The sequence below is a fragment of the Onychomys torridus genome, chromosome 8 (genome assembly GCF_903995425.1).
Source record: "Onychomys torridus chromosome 8, mOncTor1.1, whole genome shotgun sequence".
NCBI classification, from domain to species: Eukaryota; Metazoa; Chordata; class Mammalia; order Rodentia; family Cricetidae; genus Onychomys; species Onychomys torridus.
Window position 1 is genome coordinate 82,504,099 of NC_050450.1, and position 24,592 is coordinate 82,528,690.

Consider the following 24,592-nt stretch of genomic DNA (forward strand, 5'->3'; position numbering starts at 1 on the left):
GTCCTGGGAAAGTCTCTTGTGTGTGCACAGGTGCCTGTGTGTACATGCAGGTGTGCTCGCCAGCGCACGTGGAGGCTAGAGGTTGGTGTCAGGTGTCTGCCTCTGTCACTCCCACCTTATTTTATTATTATTTATTTATGTATTCATTTTTACATATTTATTTATTGTGTGTATGTGGGGTGAGCATTGCCATAGTGTGTTTGTGTGTGTGTGTGTGTGTGTGTGTGTGTGTACAACCTGTAGGAATAGATTCTTTCTTTCCACCATGTGGTACATAAGGATTGAACTCAGGCATGGCAGCAAACCCTTTTACTCACTGAACCATCTCTCTCCCTCCATATTTTTGGAACAGGACTTCTCACTGGACCTGGCACACACATTCGGTGAGCCTGGCTATCTGGACAAGGCCCATGTATCTCCCTGAATCCACCTCCTCAGTACAGGGATGACAGGCTGTACCGAGATTTCTGAATGGATTCTGGGGATCTGAACTCGGGTCTTCATGCTCTTACTGAGCTATCTCCCCAGTCCCTCTTTCTTTATTTTTCTCTTGTTTTACCTTTGCTTTTGAGCTGGAACTTTGCTATGGAGCCAAGTCTGGCCTTGAACCTGAAATCCTCCTGCCTCTGGCTCCCAAGTGCTGGATTTGTAATCCTGTGTTCTGGCACATGGCTAAGTAAATTTCCCGTTACCCTTGCCTTATTTTTCCCAGCTACAAAACAGCATTGTGTCTCATGCAGTCTCCGTGTAGACCACAGGAGAAGGTGCTTGGTGCCACAGAGTAAACTCTGTCGGCCTGATGTTATCATCACGGGGCAGTTGGAGATCACAGCGGAGGGGAACAGCCATGAGGCTGTGTGTTACTGCTGTCCTGTTTCCCTGGCTGTTATTCTGTGCTGGCACTTGGGTGGCTTTCTGGTGCCACTGTCCTGAGGGTGACATCAGGCTAGGGAGCAGCTGGCCAGACAATGGAGCAGAGTGTCCCAGGAGGCTGGGGTTCAGGAAGAGGGAGGGAGGAGGATAAACAAAGCCACAGTGCCTAGCTTAGGGGTGGTGGGGACAGTTCTGGTCTAGTGTCAGCCAAGCCTGAATAGATTAGAAGGGAAGAAAGGGTCTGGAGAGCAGGCTACTGGTAAGGAGAACCATCCAGCTTTGAGAAGGCGAGGAGTGAGCTCTGTCACAAACAGGAAAGCAGGACTGGCCTTGCTGCAGATGGCCCTGAGTTCCTTGTGTCCTGGAGCAGGATTGAGGCCATGTCTCTCACACTGAGCCAGGTGATCTTCACAGGTTGCCTAGTACCCCTTGCCCTGGGAACTCAAGTCAGCCTGAGAAGCTGCTCACTGTCAGCCAGTGCATAAGGCCAGGCCAGCAAAGATGAAAAGACAACGCGGCATTTCAAGAAAGAAATCTTTCTCACACAGAAGGTTTCTCAATCACCCATCACCTCAGGACTCATAGCTTCTGAGCCTTGACTCCGGACCTGTGAGGGGTTCATTTCAGACATCCTCTGTGAGAAATGGGAGCTGGCCAAGGCACAAGGCTCAGAACAATGGAGGAGGGTGTTAGGTCCTGTGGCCCATCCTTGACCAGAAATATTTACAGGGTAAAGGGGCTACTCCATGCCAGGCTGCAGTCTTACAAAGGTAATTGGTTGAATCCCAGGTCTCCCTAAGTACCATGACTAGCCAGGCATCATAGTTGAGCATGCCTGTAATCTCAGCACTTGAGAGACTGAGACAGGAGAGTCATAAGTTTGAGACCCATCTGGACTACAGAGCAAAGCTGAGGTGAGTTTGAGCTATACTGAGAGTCTGTCTAAAACAAAACAAAACAAAACAAATCCAGGGCTAAGGAGATAGCTCAGTGCTAAGACGCTTGCCTCATAAGCATGAGGACCTGAGTTCGATTCCCCCATAAAGCCAGCTGCAGGGTAGCATGCACAACAACTAGAAACACAATGTTTTCCCTAAGTGTGCTTACCACTCTGTGTGGCTAGGCATGAAGAGGTTCAGAGAGAGCAGGTGGGAGGTAGGGGCTGGATTCAGATCTTGGTGAACCTGGTCTCCTGGGCTAGGTGGTTTTCTGCACTGTCAGCCTGGCACTGTGGGTGGATCCCCTGAACTTGCCTCTCCACCGGGGGAGCAGAACAGTAAACTAGATCTAACCGTGAGGTTTAGACTCCTGTTTGTATAAGTGAACTGAAGTGTCATGGAACAGCTGTGACTAGTGCTAGGCATTTGCCCCTTGGGCTCTGAGGCTGTTTGTTGGACATTGCAGCCTAGAAGCAGGTTCAGCGAATTCCCTCAGGCCTCTAAGGACAGAGTGGGATGACAGTCCTCACCCTCACTGGACACCTGACCAGGTTGGGAAATGACCAGGAGTCATGCCATCCTTATGGCTAAGTTTCTTGCTTCAGTAATGGCGTGAGACAACACCCCCCCCCCCCCCCCCCCCCCCCCACTGCCCTCTCTTCTCTCAGGAAATAGAAGCTCCTTGGCCCATCTTCAAGCCTGGGCTGGGCCTGGCCTGGATTCTTCCTTTGGGTATGGCCCTGGCATCCCCAGGGAACTGTGAGAGTGGTGTCTCTTTTGGGGGTCAGATAGGCTATGGGTTCCAGACACTTGATGGGGTCTGGAGGACAGCAGTAAGGCTGCCTGGAACCAAATGCACTGAATGCCAGCCAGGGTCAGCATTGTCAGAACTCAGCAGGCTCCCTGAAGACCCTGGAGACCAGGCCTCAGCCTGAAGTCTAGAAGTGGGTGGAACCGCCCCTCTCTTGCCTCTTTCACCTTCTCCCTGGGACTCAACAGGTTCTTGCCTATGGCCCTGATCCCCCACTGTTCCCACAGGGCACTTCAGACCACACATCAGGGCCCTAAGCCTCTCTGCCTCTGACTATGGACAAGTCATGCTGCCTTCCTGGTCCAGTTTTCTCCTGCTTAGTTCATAGACCTCTGCTGAGCACCACAGTTAAGGAGCCTCGTCTATCATAGGGGACCTGAAAATCTGCTGTGTCCCTCCTCTGCCCAAATGTGGTCCCACTGATCAGACTTCCCTGCTAAGAGGTTGCCAGAACAATGATGTGATTACAGACCCTTCCTCGCCTTCCCAAGAGAGTCACACATGTAGAACAGTAGAGACTATGAATTTTTATTTAGTATCATCCTCTTCCTATCTGAGGAAGACATTAGGACATCCCACAATGCCTCCTTTGGAGGGATGTGGACAGAATGAGGGGCTGAAGAGGGGACAGGACAGATGCAGAGATGATAGAGGGGTTCCAGATCCTCTACCCAGTGCCTGTGTGGCTGGGACCAGAAAAAACAAGTGATCTCAGAGCTGCCGTCTCCAAAAGGCCCCTCCCAGGCCCCACCTAGATGGTTCCTCCCTCCCGATCTATGCAGACACCCATACTCACCACCAGAGGGCAGCATCGAGCAATGTTCCTTCTCTCTGGGCCCGCCTCCACTCTGACTCCCGGGCTGTCCCCTGCCCCTCCTGCCAAATGTCTTTCTTCTCTTGCTACCAAAACAGATCCTGGAGCTTCTCCAAGGAAGTCCATGGCATATGAAAGCACACCATCCATCAGATGGAAGTGGCTGACTGCTGCCAATCACTCACTGGCTCCTGGGGGAGCCTAGGATCAGGACTTTGTGTTTTGGCTCTGCTAGAGGAGCTGAGCCATTCTCTATGGTCCTGGCACCCAGGAAGTGTCCACTGAGCCGAAATGAACAGAAGCAAACCAACAAACCAATGCAGCCATGGAGAGGAAACATGGATTTTTGCTGGTGTGGTGACCTCAGGGGCACAAACTGACCCCACCAAAGGCAGCCGTCCCTGCGACCTCCGTTAGAATAGGTTATATTCTGGGTTGGATGGTGCTCAAGGCTTCCCACTGCCCTTAATGAGAGGCAGTCTCTGTTTACAGTGATGCAGGGGGCAGTGGGGGAGGTTATCTTAAGCAATCCTTGGACTCTCTTATCTCTTCCCACATACCCCTTGTTCAAGCTAAATCATGTAACAATGTAGATGTCATCTCTTTCTGACCCCTGGCTAGGAGACTGGGCAGAGGGACCTGGGTCAGCAAAGGGGGGGGTGGGACTACCTGAGGGGACCCCTCACTGGAAATAACTTACATGTGACTTTTCTTCACCTTTTGCCAACTTCCTCGCCAGCTAAAAAAGATATGGACCGTCTATTGAATAGAGATCCTTTCCAGACCTATGATGACTTTCTTCCCACATGTTAGCTGAGGTTTCCCACTGGCCGTGGCTGCCTAATCTGATCTCACCCAGTGGATGACTGAGGGCAGGGGTGGGTGGGTGGAGGAGGGTCAGGGTAGATGGCCAGCTTCAGCGCAAGCCGGGGAAGTCCTTGAGGACATCACAGGTTTTCTTGTGCATGACCTCACGAAGCTTCCTGACCCGCCGTGTGCTCGAAGCGCCCACGAAACTGTCAGGTCTCAGCATGGCCATGCCACCCTCCACCTCCCCCATGATGATGAGCGGCGTCTCGCTCACTGTCACATTGGGACAAGGGCAGGCCCAGTCTACGTGAAGCAGAGTGACTTCCAGCGGCTCCCGGCCCAGAAACTTGAGGCCCATCTTCTCATCTTTGAGGACCTCATCCACGGTCACCAGGGCACGGCCTGAGTCGGGCTCCTCAGTCAGCTCGGAGACCCTGCCCAGGATGACGAAATCACTTCGACAGAAGCTGGTGACTAGTTTCTGCCGTGGCTTGCAGGCCCGACAGTGCTGGTTGCCCCTCGGGAATGGACACGACTCCTCACAGGCCTCACGGCTTTCAAAGTTGTTGCCATTGCCCTCGCAGCCACCGTAGACGAAGGACTGGCAGAGGCCTGTCTGGCTGTTGTAGGCCCAGCGTGGCACGTAAGCTTTGCAGGGCCCCTGCAGGGCAGGCAGGCTGCATGTGGCCAGAGGCCCACTCATACAAGCCAGCATGCAGGCCTCATAGGTTTCAAAGTGGTTGAGATTGCGATGGCAGTGGCCAAAGGTAAACGTGAGGCAGTTGTTAGCCTGGGCATCGAAGTGCCAGCGCGTCTGCTCCTCTCCACAGTCCTCACTGTCCGGGGGCTTTAGGCACTCAGTTACTGGGAAAGCCGTGCTGTTGAGACTGCTCTCTGAGGTGGTCCTTGCCTGACCCCCCCTGACCACTGACAATGGGAAGTCAGCCCTTAGGACACCAGCAGCATTCTGAGCTGTACAGGTGTATATGCCAGCATCTTGGGGCTGGGCATTGTAGATGACCAGCTGGGCAATGTTGGTGACCACCACGTTACCACGCACATGGTTGGGCCTCATGACCACATTCTCTCTATCCTCCAGCTGTTTCTCCCAAGTGAGTTCGGGCCGGGGCCGGCCCACCACATCACAGAGGAAACTCACGGTCTCACCCACGGTGACTGACTGATGGACAGGATGGTTGAGCAGGGCCGGGGCCGCCATGTCCAGCCCCAGAGTCTCCGGAGAGGCCGTGGTAGGATGTGCAGTGGTCTCAGGTGGTGGAGGGCTGGTGTTGGGCCAGGTAAAATGGTAGCGGCAGGTGACCACAGCCAAGGAGATGCCCTTGGAACAGGCCTCAGCATCCATGTAGCATCGATTGTAATAGGTGAGGCCATCAGAGGCACAAGTAAAGCTGGGCTCCTTCTCACAGCGATCTTTGCACTTGCACACGGGCTGTCCATCCCAGATGTCACACTCAGAGCCCTGCTGCAGACACATGAAGTGATCACACGTGGCCTCCTTGGGCATACCCACAGGGCCCTTCCTCCCTTTCACATCCATGTAGCGGGCTGCCACACAGCTCTTGGTCCCACACACATTGGGGCAGCACTTCTCGTAGGTCTCACATTCCTGAAAGAGCCAGAGGGAGAGTTCTGAACAGAGGAAGCAAGAACAGATGCCCATGTCTGCCCCCAGAGGCTGACATGAAGAGATAGTTATAGATGTGTTTCCACAAAGCACCGAATGTAGATAAGATCCCACATAGACCCAGCACCTACTGTCTGTCAGGCTCCTGCCCATCTTCAGCTTACTACTCTCTTCCAAGACCAAGGGGGTGCAACCACTATTCCCACTTTGTACATAATTTAAAGAAAGCACAGAGAGGTTAAACAACTCGCCCAAGATCACAGAGCTGGTAGTGTGGGAAGAGATGGGCCATAGACCTCCGGAAGGGGATATGTGCTCACTGCCATTTCCAAAATGAGAACATAGAGAGGCAGAGATGACACTCAGGCCACAGAGGTAAGGATGGTAGAAAACAGCTCCAGGCTCCCTTAAGTGGGATCCTGAAATGGAGCAGCATATGGTGACCCAGATGAAGCATGGGATTCCAGCATGAGGACGACTTTTTCTCTTTCTTCCACCGAGGGAAGGATGTGTTGGCTAACTTGAAGAGGTTGCATCTTGGACTCATGTTCAAGGCTAGTCACACTTATCTTTCCCCTGAAAGACCCCCCAACACACACTGAACCCAGGATATCAGAGAACCCTGGTGACCAGAAAAGAAAAGAAAAGAAAAGAAAAAGAAGTCCCCCTGTGGGGTATGAGCAAAGCCTTGCTAGACTGTAATCCCCGCTGACTTCTGTGGAGTCATGCAAGGCTTTACTTTAATTCTTCAGAATTAGCACATGCCACTAGAGCCAGCACAAACAAGGGTTGCATGTGGCGCTTTGCACAATGTCACACCTTGTGGCTGGGCTGCTAATCCTCCACCAGGTAGTGGCTGTGTAAAGTAGCCCCCACCACGCTGGCCTCTTGTCCTTCCCACTGTGATCCCAGCCTTTTTGACATTCCACATGAGCTAAGAGGGGGAAAGTACCCCCCCCCACACACACACACCCGGCTGTGTGGAGCCGCTGGCTTGTCCACTATTTCTCCCCCTTTTGGCTTAGAATAAGGACTTTGTTTTGCTGCCTTTGTTTGGCATTAGGCTTCTGGGCCACAACAGGGGATGTCTGGAAATGGAGATGGGTCCTATCCAGAGCTGAGGTTCAAGGGAGAGAGAGCTTGAGAATGGAGGGTGGATGGGGACAAAGCGACTTGTGAACAGGAAAGCCTGTTCCTTGGCCTGAGGGCTATTCCATTCCAATGTGGGGTAGGCAGTTCCTCCCAGGATCCAGAGGTCCAGGAATGGCTGGACACTCAGAAACCAGGACCCTCAGGGCTCTGGTGAAGGGACCCTGGAGGAAATATTTAGAATACTTTCACTTAAGGATTTACAATGTCCCCATGGGCTACCTGGATCCTTTACTGCACTCAGGTGCCTTCTCCAGACAGCATGCAAAGCCAGCCAGAATTGCACTGTCCCTAAGTGCCACCTGACTTCAGGCTAGCCAGTGTCAGTGAAAAAGATTCTCCAAAGGAAGTCATTGGATGGCATGAGCCCTATGGATGGGGGAATTGTCATCTTTCCTGTTTCCTCAGTACCACCACTGGAGTACCTGCCTCAGAAGCCTGAGAATGGTCCCCAGGGAACATGAGGCAGAAGCCACTCTTTCTATGGAAACCCCACGCTTTCCCAGTGTGACCAGCTACTTCCAGCAGCACTGGATCCTCCCATGTTATTTAATGATGCCTAACCCAGACCTGAAGCCAGGGAGACTCTGGGCCACCCTCAGAGATGGCCAGGCAGGAAGTGGCCACACCCAGGGAGGCATGGGTGCTATGGTAAACCTAAGGACTTTTCTCCCAGCAGGACTGGATAAGGATGGCCCTTGGAAGAACCCACCTGGCAGCCAGGGAAGAACCATCTGGAAGTGGTCCTTGCCTACTGCAGCGTCCAGGAGGGAGGAGCATATGGAAGCCCTGAAGAGCCCAACAGGTGAGAACTCAGTCCACTTTTCTCCCAAGACGCTTAGAGTATTTGCACAGATTAGCTCCCACGCAACCTGCCAAGCAGCCTCATCACTGTGTGGCCGAGTCCAACCTGGGAAAGGGCCTAGAAACCAGGTCTAACTAACTACAAACATGGCATCAGGTAGGGAGGCTTCCAAGCCACCCTGGCTATGTCACCACTCCTGTGAGTATCCATTCTCTCACCTGTGAGTGGGCCACTGAACATCTGGCAGGCTGTTGTGTTATCACAATACATGCTAAGTGCCCAGTGTGGTGCTGGCCCACTGCCGCCCTCCACACACACAAAGAGGAACGCTCCAAGATGGATTTGGATCCACGCCCTCTTCCAGGCCTCAGCTGTAGAGAGGCAGGCATCAAGCCCTGTTTGTCTCTAGGTGGGCAGGGTCTGTGTTCCTTCACATTCCTAGATGCACTCCTGGGTCATCCCCACGCCATAGACCCCACATCATCACAGACCCACTCTCATGGTCCATCTTAGGCTTCAGGGGTCCCACTCACCTGGTCAGTTTCACATTCTCGCTTGCAGGTGCTCTGGGCATCCACCCAAAGGTTGGGGTTCATGTCGTTGGGGCAGATGCCCGCATGGGAATATCGGATGGGTGGCAGTGTTAGGCTTCGAAGGGGTGCCCCCAGGAGCAGCAGCAGCCCCCAGTGGAACCAGAACCGATGACACCCTGGGGCCCACATGGTGCCGTCTGCCGTGGCCAGAGGGCTTCCCTGTGATGGGCTGAGGCCCACCAGGGCCCTTCTTCTCCAGGGCTGGCAATACCTGCCCTCTTCACCCCAGCAAATCTTCTTGCTGAGGCTGCTTGCTGGCTGCTGTGACTGCCTCCACCAAGAGCAGCCTGCTGAGCTGTGAGGCTTCAGATAAAAGAAAGGTCTTTGGAAGGAAACTCCGTCCCCCCCCCAAAACCCCCCACCCTGGGTGCTAGGGAGAGGAACACAGCAGGGGCTCGAGCCTGGATTTATATCCTGGGCGCACCACCCGAGTGGGAGCGAGCTAACCTGATGTCTGTCAGAGGCGGGCTGCTGGCGCCTCTGTGCCGTGGTTGATCACAGACGTATCGCAGAAGGGGGGGAAAGCTGGAGGCAGGGTTAGGCAGCGGTCTCTGGCACGGTGGGACACCTGCTTGTTCTTGACTCCAGGAGGCCTTTAACCCCTTGCAGGGACAGAAATGGCACGTGCTTTGGGGGGAGCTGGCCCCAGGACACGCACGCACGCTCACTGTGAGGCAGGTTTGTTCCCTTTCTCCACCTCCTTGGGGCCAGGCCCCCTCCTCCCCTCAGCCACCTCATAAGAACACACAATCGCTTGTTACAAGGAGGGACCTGAGCGGCTGTGTTAGCGTCGCCCAGCTCGGTAGTACATTTGAGAGCAAATGACGTGGAAAAACAAGTTCACGGCCATTCAAGGGCGGGCCCAAGCGGCCAGCGCTGTGCTGTGTAAGCCGACTCCCACCCCGGGCACCAGGTCCCCTTGTGGGGGGGGGGGGGTATGCACACGGGCAGCACCACATCCCTGTGTTACGGGTTACCGGCAGTCCACGTCTTAAGTTCCAACTTCGGTGAATTCCCCCAAAATCATTCCAGAGAGACATACCAGATACGGTCTGGCTCCCCCGGGCTGCCGGGACGGATCACATTCCTCGCTCCTCTCTCTACACACTTGTGGAGTCCAAGAAACTGGTGCAGCCACAGTGTCCCAGGACTTCACTGCACCACCACCCAGCTGCCCTCACCGGTGGCCACAGTGGCCATTGCTTAGTGAGCCCTTGGGTGCCCGGCGCTCTGGACATGTGGCTCTACTTCTTTCACCACACAGAGTGAAAGGTTTCTGGTGGAATTTGTCCAGGGTCCTCGGAAGCACCGACATACCAGTTCCTCCTTACACACTCCAGACTCTCTAAGGCATTGTTTCATTTGCTCCTTGCTGCCAACCGTGCATTCAGTTTGGACATAAGCAAAGGGTGCACAGTGAAGCCAAGCAACTCGCCCTGTGTCACACAGCTCCATGAACGCAGGAGGGCAAGGGCAGCAGCTTGCCGGGTGTGGGCAGGGCCTTTTAAAGCCACCCCTCCCCCATCCATCTGCCAGAGCTGCTGTCAAGGTACAGCCTAAAGTCTGGTTTTTGCAGAATGGTCAAGAAGTTTTTGAAAACCAAGGGTTGCATTTGTGGAAGGCCTGGGAAGAGAGCCATTAAGTGGCCAGGAGGTTAGAAACAATTTCTGTCCCGGGAAGCTTGAGGGCATCTTGGTCATCACATGCTTGGGGTGATCGGGAAAGTAAAACATGAAAAAAAAAAAGAGGTGCCTTTGTAAGGAGAAGCCAACAAGGGTTGTGGGGTAGACTGAGCTGTGGTAGTCTGCAAGAAAGTGGCTGGAAGGGGGGTTCAAGACCCTCAGCTGCGCTCTTGATAACAACCATGACTCCCCACTTGAGTGGACTGTAAAAAAATCACCTGCAAGATCACCCCTCTAGATTCTCTCTCTTCCCAGCATCTCCTCTTCTGAGCCAATCCCTTCCCATTGCACGGGTCTAAGCTCCGTCTCCTCCGCCAACGTGAAAGCACTGGTGAAAGGTGTCAGGTTCTGATCTGCTAAGTTATCCCCGAACAAACCTCCCTCGGAGGAGGCCCATTCCAGTCATGAAGCCAGGCAGCAGGCAATGCGGCTGCTTTGAATTCCCTGTAATTTCGTAAGCCGTGTTCCCGCTGCTCGAAGCAGGAACCTCCACACAGCCCTGCCCTGGCTGTGGCTCGCTCAGCGTCCTGCGATACCACAAAAGGAAACAGACACGTTTCTGAGCAGCACTTAGAGGACAAAGTGTCACAAGCCATTACGCCAGGACAAGCATCTGAAGGGAGGATGCCGGGTGTCTGAGGGGTCTGCTGAGGCCACGAGAGGAAAGGGCAAGACATTAGGCCCCTGTTTTCAGGGTAGGTGGGAAAAGCCTCTCCCTCATTTTTCACTGGTGACCCTCCTTGCAGCCCCAGGAGACACCTGTACAGGAGAGGAGGCTGAGCATGAAAGTCAGGCTGGGTCTGCTAAGTAGTCCCACAGCCAGGGGAAGCTGGGCCCAAGCCCTCCCTTGCTGTGTGACCTACACCTGTGACGGCCCTGCTGAGGCCTGGGCCCTGGAGTTGTTTCTAAGCTATTCTGAAGTTCTTCCTTTAGCGTCCCACCACCCCAAGTCTCTCTGTGACTCCCTCACACCCGAGGAAGGAGGTTCCTGCCAGCAAGTTTCACTGTGCACCAAGCTCCTCACTGGGAATAGATGATGGGCTGAGCTGCTAGGCAGAGGCCGGGCCTCTGGGTGTCTCCTGGCTGTCTCTCTTTCCCAAGGGTATGGGATGCTGCTTAGTTCCCGACCACTGAGTGTGAGGGGCGAGAGTGAGCGCTGGGCTCTGGTCCGCCTCAGAGAGCCCTTTCCACTGCTATGCCCTTCACACTCCTCAGGGTCAGCTCAGGACCCGCTCTGGCGGCTGGAGGTCACCCTGACTCTGTCAGTGAACTCTGGGTGATTCTTGACCTTGGGTTCACCCTGAGTTCCTGAGCAAGTGGGGTCTTGACAGCACAACACAGCTGACACTCTTGCCCAAATTAGCCAGCCCCAGTTCACCCCTCAGCAGCAGCAGGGCTCACCACTGCAGGCCACCCAACGCCCCAGAGAAGCCTCGCGGACATCACGCTCATACATAAGTGGAGGCTCTTACCTCTCAGTGTCTACCTCCTTTCTCCCCGTCCCATCTCTCTCCTTAAATGGCTCTTAAAGCACCTACTATGTGCTGGGTTCTGCACACACAGACATCTACGACGGTACGTGCCGTTTGTACCAGAAACCAAGAGTGTCCAAATGATGATGATAAGCCCAGAGAATATGGGGTAGGGGTGGAGTGGTCCTCACCCTGCTGAGGGGTAGGGCCGAAGGGGCTGGGCTTGGGGTTTATGCTCCAGGATGACATTGGGTAGGGCTTGAGAACAGAGCAGCAGTCTACAGGAGGAAAGAAGGCAGTTTCCTACACCTCTCCCTGAGGCCTGGCCCACAGCACTGGCCTCCTCAGCCAAAGCCCTCCCTTTGTGGGGCCCAGGCTCCAGGAAGGGGAGATGAGGGCAGCTCAGCAGGTTTAGGAGGGGTGGGGGTAGAGCTGCCCCACTCCTTTCAAGGAGACCAGCAGCTTACTCTGTTCCACCCTGCCTAGGCTCTAGGTAGGGTATCTACACTGTCCCACATGGGAAGCCAGTCTCGGGGAAGCCCCAGGCCTGTGTTTGGAAGGACTCTGGGAGCAGGGATGGGATACAGAGAAGACGCTGTCCTCCAGGAGGTGTTCAGATGGACAGCCCAGGCCACCTCAGCGAAAGACTCATTCCCCAGCTGGGGACCCCCTGCCAGAGCGGCCTCAGGCCTGGCTTACATTACAAGGCTACATGAGCTCTTCCCTCCAAGTGAGGCTGCACAGAGCCTTGGAATAATTATGGGGCCTCAGCAGATGGTGGAGGCGGATGGGGGAAGGCCTTCAGCTGTGGGACACGTGACCCACCAGCATCTGTGTGGAACAGGACCTGGGAGTGTCCAGGCTGAGCTGATGGTGGTAGGGGGTTGGCATTGAGTCAAGATCAGGAATTATGGGCTTGGGAGGGGTGGGGCACGGTCCAGAGAGGCCTACGTGCTGTGGACAGAGCCCCTGGACACTGGAAGGATCAGTGTGTATCCTGAAGCACAGAGGCGCACCCCAGGCACCCAGGGCTGGGTGGCCTTGAGAGCTTGCATGTCCTGGAGAGGTTTAGCTCAGGCCCTGCCCCTCTGCCGTTCTTGGGCCAAGCAAATGTGCATAGAGTGGAGATCAGGCTTTGCATTTGTGCCACTCAAGGGCGGACCACCCCTAGTTCCCCATCTGAGGCCCCTTCAGCTCCTGCCCCTGTGATCCATGTCCTGATTCCTCCAGATTGCACTGATGGGATCGGCTTCAAAAAGCCCGAGAAGCCCTGAGCCAAGACAAACAGGGGGCGGGCGGGCCTGAAGGTGTCTGCTCCTGACTGTTGTCTGCCTGAGGAAACAGAGTTCCAGCTTTCCCACGCCTCAGGGGTCAGGAAGGACACTGCATGAGGAGCCTGGCCTCCCTCCCATTTAGGGTCTCCCACCCATCTTAAAAGCTCCCCTGGACCGTCATGGGGACCATGGTCTCCACTTCTGCCTTGTTCTTGCTTCTTGTTCATTGAGATGGCCTCAGGCCTCGGGGTGGGTTCCCTGACACAGGCTGTCCAGCAAAGGGGCTCACGTTCTCCAAAGCCATCTGTACCCCTGAAATGCATCTCATCATCAGTGCACCCTGCTTTCTGTGCACCTGGACGTGGACATGGTGTAGAGGAGGCCTAGCCAGGATGAGAAGCGGTACCCCCCCCCCCCCCACCCCCCACCCCCCCGACTACTGTTGCAAGAGTCTGAATTAACAATAGTCCCTGCACCTTGAGGATGGGGACCAAAACATTTGGTGTGGACCACCGGGAACTACGTCTCGGTTTACACCACATAACCATTTTCTCCCTTACCCCCACCCCCAGCAGCCGCCCTCCTCAGTCAAATCTTTCAAAGCTTCACACAGCTCTTCCCTTCCGGCCTCACATAAACCTTGGCCTCAGGCAGGGACCATTATGCCCCAGACAGCAGCTTTCTGACCAGAATCCAGAATCCATACCAGAAAGGAAGCTCTCCTAATCCTGGAGCACCAGGAAAGCAACATCCTGACTGCAGCTTCCCAGTGTAGTTTGTAAAGAACAGCGCAAAGCCAAACAGAATGACAGCTTACAAAGTTACCTGTTCGGTGGAGTTGGGCTGAAGGGTGATCCTCAAAAGCACCTCCACATCCCAACCCCAGAACCTGGGAATGTAACCATATTTGGGGAAAAGGTCTTTGCAGCCCTTAAGGATCTTGAAAGGAGATTGTCCTGGGAGGAACCTACACCCCATGACAAGCGTTTGCACAGAACACGGGAACACAGGAAACAGGAGAGATACAGCCACCAACTTGGGGAACCCACAGCCGAATGGAGAGGCAAAGAGTTGTCACCCGGAGCTTCAGAGGGAGCGAGGGCCTGCAGACATTTTAATCTCGGCTCTCTGGCCATTAGAACTGTCATGAGGCAGGCGCTGTGTCCTAAGCAGCCAAGTATGTGGTGCTTTGTTCCAACGGCCCACTAAACAAACACACCTGTCGGAACTCTTCAAGGGCCTTTCTGGTGCTGGTTAAAAGGCACAGCGGGACCCGCCCTTTTCGGTCCCTCCAGCTTCTGCTCAGCAAACTGCTTTGCTGGAGCATGTTCTCTCTCTCTCTCTCTCTCTAGCAGGTTTTTATCCCCCTCTGCTTGTATTCTCATCCAGCCAGGAGCCATAACTTCATTAATAATAGAAGGAACCCAAACTTCAAACCAAGCTTCAGCTGCCCTTTGGAAACACCAATAAACAACGAGGTCCTCATTTTCAGGTGGCTCCGTCGCTCCCATCAACCCAGCACGTACATCAATACTCCGCACAAGGCCCGTTCTATGTCTTTAACTCGCGCTTCTGAACCGTCCACCCTCCCTCTCCTCACTCCTCCTGTGCAGCTGGAGTCTGTGTGTTTTCTTGAATGTCTGAGACAGCTTCACCTTGAACTTGGAATTTCTCAGCAGGGATAGACTGTGCCTGCCAACACATGTCCTCAATCTTGAGTCCCCCACAAATGACGTCAGGATCCAAAGTTGAGCCTTTGCAGACATTCAGTTTGGAGACTATGAAGATATTGCTACATGGTGGCCCTAGCCCCTCCTGTGACAGTCAAAGACCCAGTCTGGACACAGTTTCCCCATCCTCCTTCCCATTCCACTTCTCCTTTGCTTTTCTGACTGGCTCTTTTTCATTGACTGAGACAGGGTCTCTCTATGCAGTCTTCTGCCTCAGCTTTTAGAGTGCTGGGTGTGCCCCACCGTGCCCAGCTAGGTTTGGCTCACTCTTGATCTGGCACTCCGCCCCTCTTTTCTTCCTCTTCCTCCCTTCCCTTCTCTCACTTTTACACAAGGTCTGTCTATAAAGCCCAGGCTGGACTGGAACCCTCTATTTGGCCCAGAATTACAGATGTGAATGAACCACCTTGCCTGGCTTATGGCTCTTTTTTAAATGTTATGATGGCATTGTTTTATTCTTTAATGGAAACTGATGGTCAGGATGCGTTTCTTTAATAAATTATTATTGTGTGCCTGAGCATGTGTGCATATGATGTGTGTGTGAGCAGGGCACATATGTGGAAGTCTTTGGGAGTCAATTCTTTCTCCTTCTACTATAGGTTAAGGGATTGAATTCAGATCACCTGGTTAGCCCACCAAACACTTTGACCCACTAAGCCATCTCACCCTCCCACTCAGGAAGGTTCTATAAACTTTTCAGGAAGCAGGCACTAAAGGGAAAGCCAACTGAATAGAGTCCATCTGTCATCTGTGCTTCTCAGGGGAAGAAAATGCAGCACATCATAAGAAATACATTTTGGGTGTCAGCAAGATGGTCCCATGAGGAAGGCATTTGCCATGGACACCTGATGCCTTGAGTTGGATTTCTGGAACCTATTTAAAGGTAGAAGGAGAAAACCGGCTGCACAGGGCTGTCCTCTGACCTCACATGTGTGCTCTAGCAATGCCCCACCTAACTATTCACACACACACACACACACACACACACAAATAAATAAATATTTTTAAAAGAAATATATCCAGGCAGTGGTGGCACACACCTTTAATCCCAGTATTCAGAAGGCAGAAACAGGTGGATCTCTAAGAATTTAAGGCCAGCATGGTCTACAGAGTGAGTTCCGGGACAGCCAAGATGACACAGAGAAACCCTGTCTTGAAAAACCAAAATAAATAAACAAATAATAAAAATAAACACATTTTTCAAGCTGGGCATTAAGGCTCACAACTATAATCCCATCACTTTGGAGTCTGAGGCAGGAGAGTTGTCATGGGTTTGAGGCCATTCTGGCCTACATAGTGAATTCCAGGCCAACCCAAAATATACAGTGAGATCCTATCTCACATCACCCTTCCAACTTTTAAAAAAGGAGAGAGGAAGAGAAACGTATTTTTCATGGTGACTCCATGCATGCATTCATGTCAATAGTTTTAGTAGAAGTTTTACCCAAGGTGGGCACAGGGTGTTAAGTGTAGTAGTGGGGAGGCAGAGGCAGCAGATCTCCATGGGTCTGAGGTCAAACTGCTCTACGTAGGTCAGACCGTCAAGGCTACATCAAAACACACATACACACAAAACCAAACAAAAAGGTCTCACACACAATAGAGTCTTGAGTGTTCCAAAATCTTAAGACCACTTGTTCATTTTCTTTATTGTGTCCATCAGAAGGCTCAATGTTGCAAGATGCAAGATTAACACATGAACAATTTGAAGCTGAAATTAAACAACGTGGGTCAGCAACATGGCTGGCTCCTTGGATGGCAAAGCACTTGCCATGCAAGTCTAACGACCTGAGTTCAGTCCCCAGAAACCACATAAAGATGGAAAGAGAGGACCGACCCCTAAAAGTTTCCTTTGACCTCTCCCCTCACACACACACACACACACACACACACACACACACACACACACGTCATGTGCTTCCCCACTCACACACCACGACACATGAAATAGAAAGAAAACATCACAGAAGAAATTAAACAGCAAACCCAACTACATTAACATTAAACAATGAAATGCTAAGGTGAGAATGGCAGGGTATCCCTCAATCCCAGCACTTGGGAAGTAATGGCTGGAGACTCAGAGGCTCAAAGTCAACCTCAGTACACAGCAATTCAAGAGACCAGCTGGGACTGCATGAGATCCCTGTCTCTAAAAAAGAAGAGGGTGGGAGGTGGTTAGGAAGGAAAGAAAAAAAGGGGGGATGAAGGAAGCAAATGAAAAAGGAAGGGCGATCGAGAGAGACACTTAGGTGCTATGATTTGGGTGTGGTTTGTCCCCAAAGGTTCTGTGCAGGTGAGCTGGGCCTAGTGAGGCAAAATGGAGAGGTAGTGGTATCTTTAGGACATGGGTCCTGTACAGGGTGCCTGGGTCGTTAGGGACGTCACACTCAGAAAGGATTGATACTCCTCTCATGGAGTGAATTGCTACATTAGAACAATCCTGGCCTTCAGATCTTTTTCTGTCTTCATATTTGTCTTCGTTATGGTTTCTATTGCTGTGAAGAGACACCATGGCCACAGCAACTCTTATAAAGGAAAGCATTTAATTGGGATGGCTTGTTCACAATTCAGAGGTTTAATCCATTATCATCATGGCAGGAAGCAAAGCAGCATGCAGGCAGACATGGTGCTGTAGAAGGAGGTGAGGGTTCTTACATCTTAATCCCTCAGGCAAAAGAAAGTGATCTGCCTCACCAGGTGTGGCTTGAGCATATACAAGACCTCAAAGCCTGCCCTCCACAGTGACACACTTCCTCCAATAAGACCACACCTACTCCAACAAGGCCACACCTACTCCAACAAGGCCACACCTCCTAATAGTGCCACTCCCTTTGGGGACCATTTTCTTCCAAACCACCGAAATGTATCACCTGTACTTTCTCTCTCTTGCGCCTATTCCCACTGTGATACTACCTTGCCATGCAGAGACCCTCACTGGAGGCAGAACAGACAGGACAGCCCCGTTTTAGACTTCTAGCTCCTAAAACTATGAAATAAATGAGCGATTCACATCACATCCACAGCCAAGAGGAGAAAGAAATAAAGGAACATGTACTCACTTGCTTATTCTTTCTCATCCACTTAGGACTTTCCTGCCTTAGCAATGGTGCTGGCTTAGTAGCCAAGCAACATCCAGGTTTTATCTCAGTCCTTCTGTGAGTCTACGGACCTTCTCCTCATAGTCACAAATTTCAGTCACGCAAGTACCAAACTTCAAGTATTTTGTTAGAGCAACAAAAATTAACTACTACTTCAGGAATAAACATCAAAAGTATATTCAGGATCTACATGCAAAAGTCTATCCGACTGGGGACTAGAAAGATGGCTCTGTGGTTAAGATCACTGTCTGCTATCCTCGAAGACCCAGGTTCAATTCCCAGCACCCACATGGTGGCTCACAACTATCTGTAACTCCAGTTCCAATATCTTCTGGTCTCCTTAGGCACCAGGCATGCACGCGGTATGAAAACACACAGGCAGGTAAAAACACTCACAACACAGAAAATAAAATAAAAACAAAAACATTTTTCAAAGGAAGCTACAAACTGTGATGAAAGACACCAAAGAAATGCTAAAGAGGTTCCGTGTGATCATAAACTGGACAACAACATTGTCAAGCAGCAATTCTTCTCGATGCCATCTCCTGGGTCAGCAAAGTACCAGAACACTACCTTGTGGTACCAACAGAATGATTCTGAAGTTGACGTGGAAAGGAAAAGCCAACCCTAGAAACAGAACACTAGAAAATAACCTTCAATGGCTGCCGTTGCTTCATCTTAAGGCTTAGAATGGAGCTGCAGTGACCAAGGCGACGAAGTCCTGGTGAAAACAAGGCCCAGATCAGTGGAACAGAACAGAGAGTCCAGACAGAGACCCAGACAAAGCCGGCTGACCTCTTTCAAAGGATCAAAAACAATGGAACAAAGAAGAGATAGCTTTGTCAACAGATGATGCGGGGCCAATTGGACATCCACAAGCAAAATAAATCAATAAATCTAGACCAAATAAACACTATGCTTTTCCCAAAAATTAATTAAAAATGTGCCAATGAGCTAAATGTAAAACATGAAACTATTCAAATTCTGGAGTCTAACACAAAAGGAAATTTAAATACTCTTGAGTTTGGCAATAAGATTTTAGATATAATACCCCAAACATGATCGGTGGAAAAAAAACAATAATAAATTATTCCCACCCTTCGAGAGACAGCATTAGGAGATGAAAAGAAGCCACCAATAGAGAAGAGGTCATCGTCCCTCAGTATCTGTGCCAGTTTTATTCCTGTGGCTGTGATAAAGCACCCTGAGAAAAAGCAGCTCAGAGGCAGTCAGAGGTGGCACTCACCATTAATCCCTGAGAGGCAGAGGCAGTCGGATCTCTGTGAGTCAAGGTCAGCCTGGTCCATGGGGTCAGTTCCAGGACAGCCAGAACTACACAAAGAAACCTTGTCTCGGAAAACCAAAAGAAAAAGAAAAAGAAACTCAGGGGAGCTTACAATTCCAAGTTATGGTCCTCTGTGGAAGGGAAGTCCAGCCAGGAACTTCAAATAGCTATTTGCATCACATCCACAGTCAAGAGGAGGAAGAAATGGACGTACATGCACTCACCTGCTCGTCCACCTTCACCCACTCAGGACCTCCTGCCTCAGCAGTGGAGGCTGGCTCAGCACCTAATCCACACCCAGACTTTACCTCACACCTCCTGTGAGTCTATTTACCTTCTCCTCATAGTCACAGAATGGCTACCGTCACTCCAAGACTGTGGTGATAGCATTGAAAGACAGGAAGAGATTCCGGAAAGACATGGTCCTCCTTGAGTTAGGTTGAATCGATGTAACTAGTTTGGGCCTGGGAATGATAAGTAGAAGAAGCATGGGTGCTCCTAAGAGGGGCTCATTGTCTCCATGACCTTCGAATCCAAGTTGTTCCCTGAGTGCTTGCAAGGAACTCCAAACTTGTCACTTCTCGAACGGTCACCACGGTGTGGCAGGATGCATAGGAGGAAGATCATGATAAGCATTGCTTTACCCAGGATTCCTCCAGCCATGAGATTTGACCTCAAGTTAAATTTCTAGCCCGTAAAGTGAGGAAGTTAGAAAACAGGCTGGCAATGTTCCCAAGGGAAAGGCCTTCAAGACGTGGCCCAAGGCTTTCACTTCCGGTTCAACCAGGCTGTGTTCAAGGTCATGGTGGCAAATTCTTTGCTACCCCTTCCTAGGTTTTTCTACCTAGGAATGGTAGTAGGGTGCCTGAAGTCGATTTTGAACAGCTCAGGATCCAGAGAAGAACATTGGCACATGATTCCAGCTTCCGGTTTGGGGCAGAGATGGGGAGGTGTCTGGAGGAAGAGCTGTTAACACTGAGACCAGAGAGACAAGTCACAGCTGGACAGCAGGGAACCATGTGTCCAAAAGCTGAGAGGGGTGGAGGTGGCTGGTGGCACAGACCATTTGAGAAACTCTGAGGTGGCCACTTTAAAAGGAATGCATCCCCACAAGTCCAAACGGGACTTCGATTGACCCAGGCCACCTTAAATCTGGGCCACACCTTCTGGTGGCACCCTATATAAAGGGCATGGAACAAGGAAGATTTTGCTCTTTGCCTGCTTGCTCTTTCTCTCCCTGGCAAGTCCATCCCTCTGCTGGTGTTGCAGCCTACTTCTTGGGGATTCTGACATGAACTGAAGACCAGCTGGGACATCCAGCCTCAAGGACCAAACAACTACTGTTCTCTTGGACCTTCTGTTGGGAGACAGCCATTGTTGGAATAGTTGGACCACAGACTATAAAAACCACTCTAAAAGCATTTAACATATGTCCTGTTCCTCCAGGGAATCATCATTAATACAGGGTGTGAGCTGTGGGGCAAACATGAGCTAATCCCCTGGACGCCACCCAGGAGTGACGGTGAACCCTCAATGGTGAACCCTCATCAGGCTGGTGGCTCCAGGTCTGCCACCGTGTGGAAGAAGAGAGGAGAAAGAAAAGGACTTAGGGTGTGGACTGAGGCCCCACGCACTTGAAGATGCATAGAGACCTCTGCATGTGCAGGAATGCTCTCGGCACTCACCTAGCAAGACCATGCACCCTCGGACTCTGCTTCATCCTTTCCTCCCACCCCATTACACTGTCCTTCCTATCTAAGGTCAACACCGTGCAGCATGGCTGGGCCTCAGTCCTCCCCTCCCCTAGTCCTCAGAACTCCATAGCATCAATCATGTTCTAGCCCTCACCGCCTCCTCTTAGCTGGATCAGAGTTCTGTTAGCATTTGGATGCACTCTAGTCTCTCCCACCACAAACAAATCCCTAAATCACCCCCCACCCCGCAGCCCCTCCTTGCCTTCCAAGCCCATCTGTGTTCCCTTCCTCCCGTTCCAAATCCTCCCCAACTCTGACCAGCTCCCACACCACTCCACCTCTGTGTACAAAGCTTCTGCTACAGTCACAGGAGACCACTGCAGCCCTGACTACCGACCATCCTCAGAGGGTGTGTGTGTGTGTGTGTGTGTGTGTGTGTGTGTGTGTGTGTGTGTATGCATGTGTGTATGCACATGTGTGTGCATGTGTGTGTGCACGTGTGTGTGCGTGTGTGTGTGCATGTGTGTGTGTGTGCACACGTGTGTATGTCCCTCCACCCAGACCTTGTCCAGGGGGACAGAAAGGCTGAGTCCTCGCTCCCTTCTTGCCCCCCGGACCTCCTGCCACAACCAGGGGCCCACTAGCACTTGCATCTTAGAGCCAACAGGAAAAGTCATTAAAAAATAAAAAATACAGCACTTGAGTGCCTTGCCCTCACCAATTAAATCAGGACCCAGAAGTGTTGGCCAGATGTGGCAAATCCAAGAATCTCCCAGATGAATCTTACATGTGGCCCAGGTTTTGGGCTACCACCTTTAAAGTCACATGTACAGATCTCGAGACATCCAAAGACAATGTTGCCTTCCCTGTGTTCTCTTCTCAGCCTTCATATGAGCCATCCCACAGCTGAACACTGACGTCACGCAGCTCCCCTCTGATCTGAGTATAATTCCCCATACACAGGTACACAACAGATTAATGAGGCACAGTTCTGAGACTTCGATAGGATTCCAGAGCAAGCTTATGGTTTTTGAGACAGGATCTGACCATGCACCCTAGGCTGGCTTGGACTCTGTCATCCTCCTGTCTCAGCCTCCCCAAGTGTTGAGATTACAGGTGTGGGCCTCCACAGTCAGCAAGTTGGCTATTTTTGTTTTTTAATCCCTTGAGTGCCGAACCACCCTGGTACCAGGCACATTCTGGGTAAGTCTTCTTCACTCAAAAAGTGCACATATGCAAAGCCGACTGAGGAAGGAGAGTTACAGCAAGGTGGAGATTCACAAAGCAACTCGGCAGAAGACAAGCACATCTGTCTATGGTAGCCACGGCTGGACAGTAGGGATGCTTCCCCTGACCCACACAGGTAGTTGTGCTACAGATGAAGGCTCCAGGTTCCTCAGCTCTGCAGAACCTTCCTTGCTGGATGAGGCCTCCTATCTGCCCTGGGAGGTTTTGAAGAAGGCACCTTACTGGTACCAAAGGTGCAGATCCTGGATAATCTCACCCATAATGAACAGTGGCCATGAACCCTGCCCAGTACCCTACCAGCATCCCTCATGGCTGAGGCATCTGGAAGCTTCACCATGGGTTTGGGGGAACACAAGGGAGACAACAGGTGTTTCCCAGCCTGCAGCCTCATCATTGCTTGTACTAGATGTCCAAGCATACAGCTGTGTGCTGTAGTGGTGGTCGGAGAAAGGTATTTAAGGCATGAGGAGATAGGAACTAAAGCTTTTCGGCTGAGGAACCCTTTTGACTAGAGAGCCCTTTCAGGCTGAGGAGTCCTCGAGGTGAGAGGTGGCTGTGGCTTGTTCCTTTGTCTCTCTGATCTTTCAGCTTTTACCCCAATATCTGGCTTGGGATTTTTTTTTTATTATTATTATAAGACCAATTAGCAATTCGTGTTACACTGTAGAGCCTGGGACTGCCTTCTAGCTCATTCAAAAACACACATGGAAATGTGGCAAAGCCACACAGTGAAAGGTTACTGAGCTACAAAAAGAATAAAAATGGTGACCCAAAGATGCAACGTGAACGAACCTTGAAAACACGTGAGTGAAAGCAGCCTTGTACCATCCTCTTGTTTTTGGTTGAATGCCTAGAAAAGGTAAATCCACAAACAACAGGCAGTGCGTGGGTGGATGTTGGGCCCTGTGAGGAGGGAATTGGGATGGCTGCGAACAGGGGAGAGGTTTGAGGCTCCCATATGGCCACCAGCAGCACAACCTTACCAATGGGACCAACCACAGGACCTCCTGAGCCTTCCCCTTGCTCTGTTCCATGGACATTTGCCCCGGGAGGGTGGAAGTGACCAGACAACTCTGGATGTCACTCCCTTACCTGTGCGTTGTCTCTCAATGCACTGAACATATCCACCTCCATCAGAGACCCCACCCATGGAGAGGGGAGTCCAGGTTTGCCTCAGCGGCCTTTTCTGGAAGAGGAGAAAGACTTTCTCAAGGGCTCCCTCTAAAGGGTCCCATAAGGCTTCTTCCTTCCCAGAGGGGTAGGATGCCAATACTCAGCTCCTTCAGCCTGGAGGAGCCCCGAAGCTTGGGTCTGCTGGTCTCAAGTTTAACCAGCAAGACACAAACACCAGATTTATTGTTTTTCACGTGAGTTCTATACTCTACTTACAAATCCCCAATCCCTCTCCAGAATGAACCCAACAAGATTTGTGTTGGCTGCCTTGGTCACGTATACCCTACCTGTGGGCCACCCCCCGGGCCACCCCCCCCACCCCCCCCCCCGCCTTGCTGCCAAAGGGTCTGGATCTGTGCAGACTCTGGGAAGGATGACTGGGCTTTTAGCAGACTACAATGTCTATTCTGAATGCGACCTGTTCCTCTCCCAGGAAATGAGCTAATCCAGGGACTCTGGCCCCTCAGTTTCCTCTTCATAGCATCTTTCTGCTCAGGCTTTAGATGGACAGGACCATGGTGCACACACCGCCTGTCTCCACTCTAACAACTGCTATGATCCAAGTGCTGGTCAACACCGTCACACTTCAGTGCCTGACAACTTCCCCTCCTCCAAAACTAACTTGTACTGGAAAGGAGGAACGGTGTTTTTCTTATTAAATGAACAACTTCGTGTTGGCATGGGGGTGAGGAGGGGTGGGCGGATGGATGGATGGATGGATGGACTGACCAGGAAGACCAGAATGATGTGCAGAGTTAAGTATGGTGTGAGTCTGTCTTTCCACCTCTTCAGTGGCGTCTGTGTTTAACAGTCTGTTCTTAGCCATCTCACATGCATTTTCCCATTCAGTCCTCCATTTATCTATGATGAATTTTACTTCTATAAAGGAAATAAATGCTTAAGATTCACGACTTCCTAATTATTCTACTACATGCTGGGAATGAAAAATGAAAGCATCACATGGGAAAGTCTTGGAAATGATGTCCCTGTAGGCAGATGTCAGCACACCCCTCACGAGGGCCCAAGGCTACTCCTGTACCTTCTGATGTCTCCCCTCCCACCCCATACCCCTGTAGCATAGTTCGAAGGCATGTTGACAGCATCCAGTCCCTGGCAAGTGCCACACCACCCGTCATGTCCTGAATGCCGCAGCTGATGAAAGGCAGGGACAGCTCTCCAACTCTTCTGACCTCAGGGCCAGCTCTCCCACCTGCCTCGGGCGTTGATGGGTAAGGGCTGGAGGGCATCTCTGCCCTGCCCATGCCACCACATGACAGATGGGAAATGGGGACAGTTCTCCCATGCTCACAACATCAGGGCTGGCTCACCCACACCTCTGCCAATGGGGTTGGCTCTATGCCTACAGCTCAATCTTATGGAAACATCTTTTCCTTTTATTTTCTTCCTTTCTTTTTTCTTTATATATAGTTGTTAGTAAGTTAGTGAGTGAGTGAGTGCGTGAGTGAATGAGTGAGTGAGTTAGTGAGTTAGTTAGTTT

General features: G+C 51.6%; 1 protein-coding gene across 1 annotated transcript; it reads right to left on the reverse strand.

The window, feature by feature from the left end:
- Nucleotides 1-3,164: 3,164 nt before the first annotated feature.
- Nucleotides 3,165-9,025, reverse strand: Wfikkn2 (WAP, follistatin/kazal, immunoglobulin, kunitz and netrin domain containing 2). Its single transcript, XM_036196992.1, has 3 exons — nt 8,886-9,025; nt 8,379-8,741; nt 3,165-5,873 (listed from the first exon to the last, which is right to left on the reverse strand). The coding sequence occupies exons 2-3, from the start codon at nt 8,565-8,567 to the stop codon at nt 4,353-4,355; spliced, it is 1,710 nt and encodes a 569-aa protein (XP_036052885.1). The 5' UTR covers nt 8,568-8,741; nt 8,886-9,025; the 3' UTR covers nt 3,165-4,352.
- Nucleotides 9,026-24,592: the final 15,567 nt, after the last annotated feature.

What these genes read in the sequence shown, in the direction of transcription:
- Wfikkn2 (XM_036196992.1), bottom strand. Translation starts at nt 8,567, where the DNA reads ATGTGGGCCCCAGGGTGTCATCGGTTCTGGTTCCACTGGGGGCTGCTG. An exon ending in GAGAATGTGAAACTGACCAG is followed by an intron (nt 5,874 to 8,378) that starts GTGAGTGGGACC and finishes TGGCTCTTTCAG; the next exon opens with GAATGTGAGACCTACGAGAA.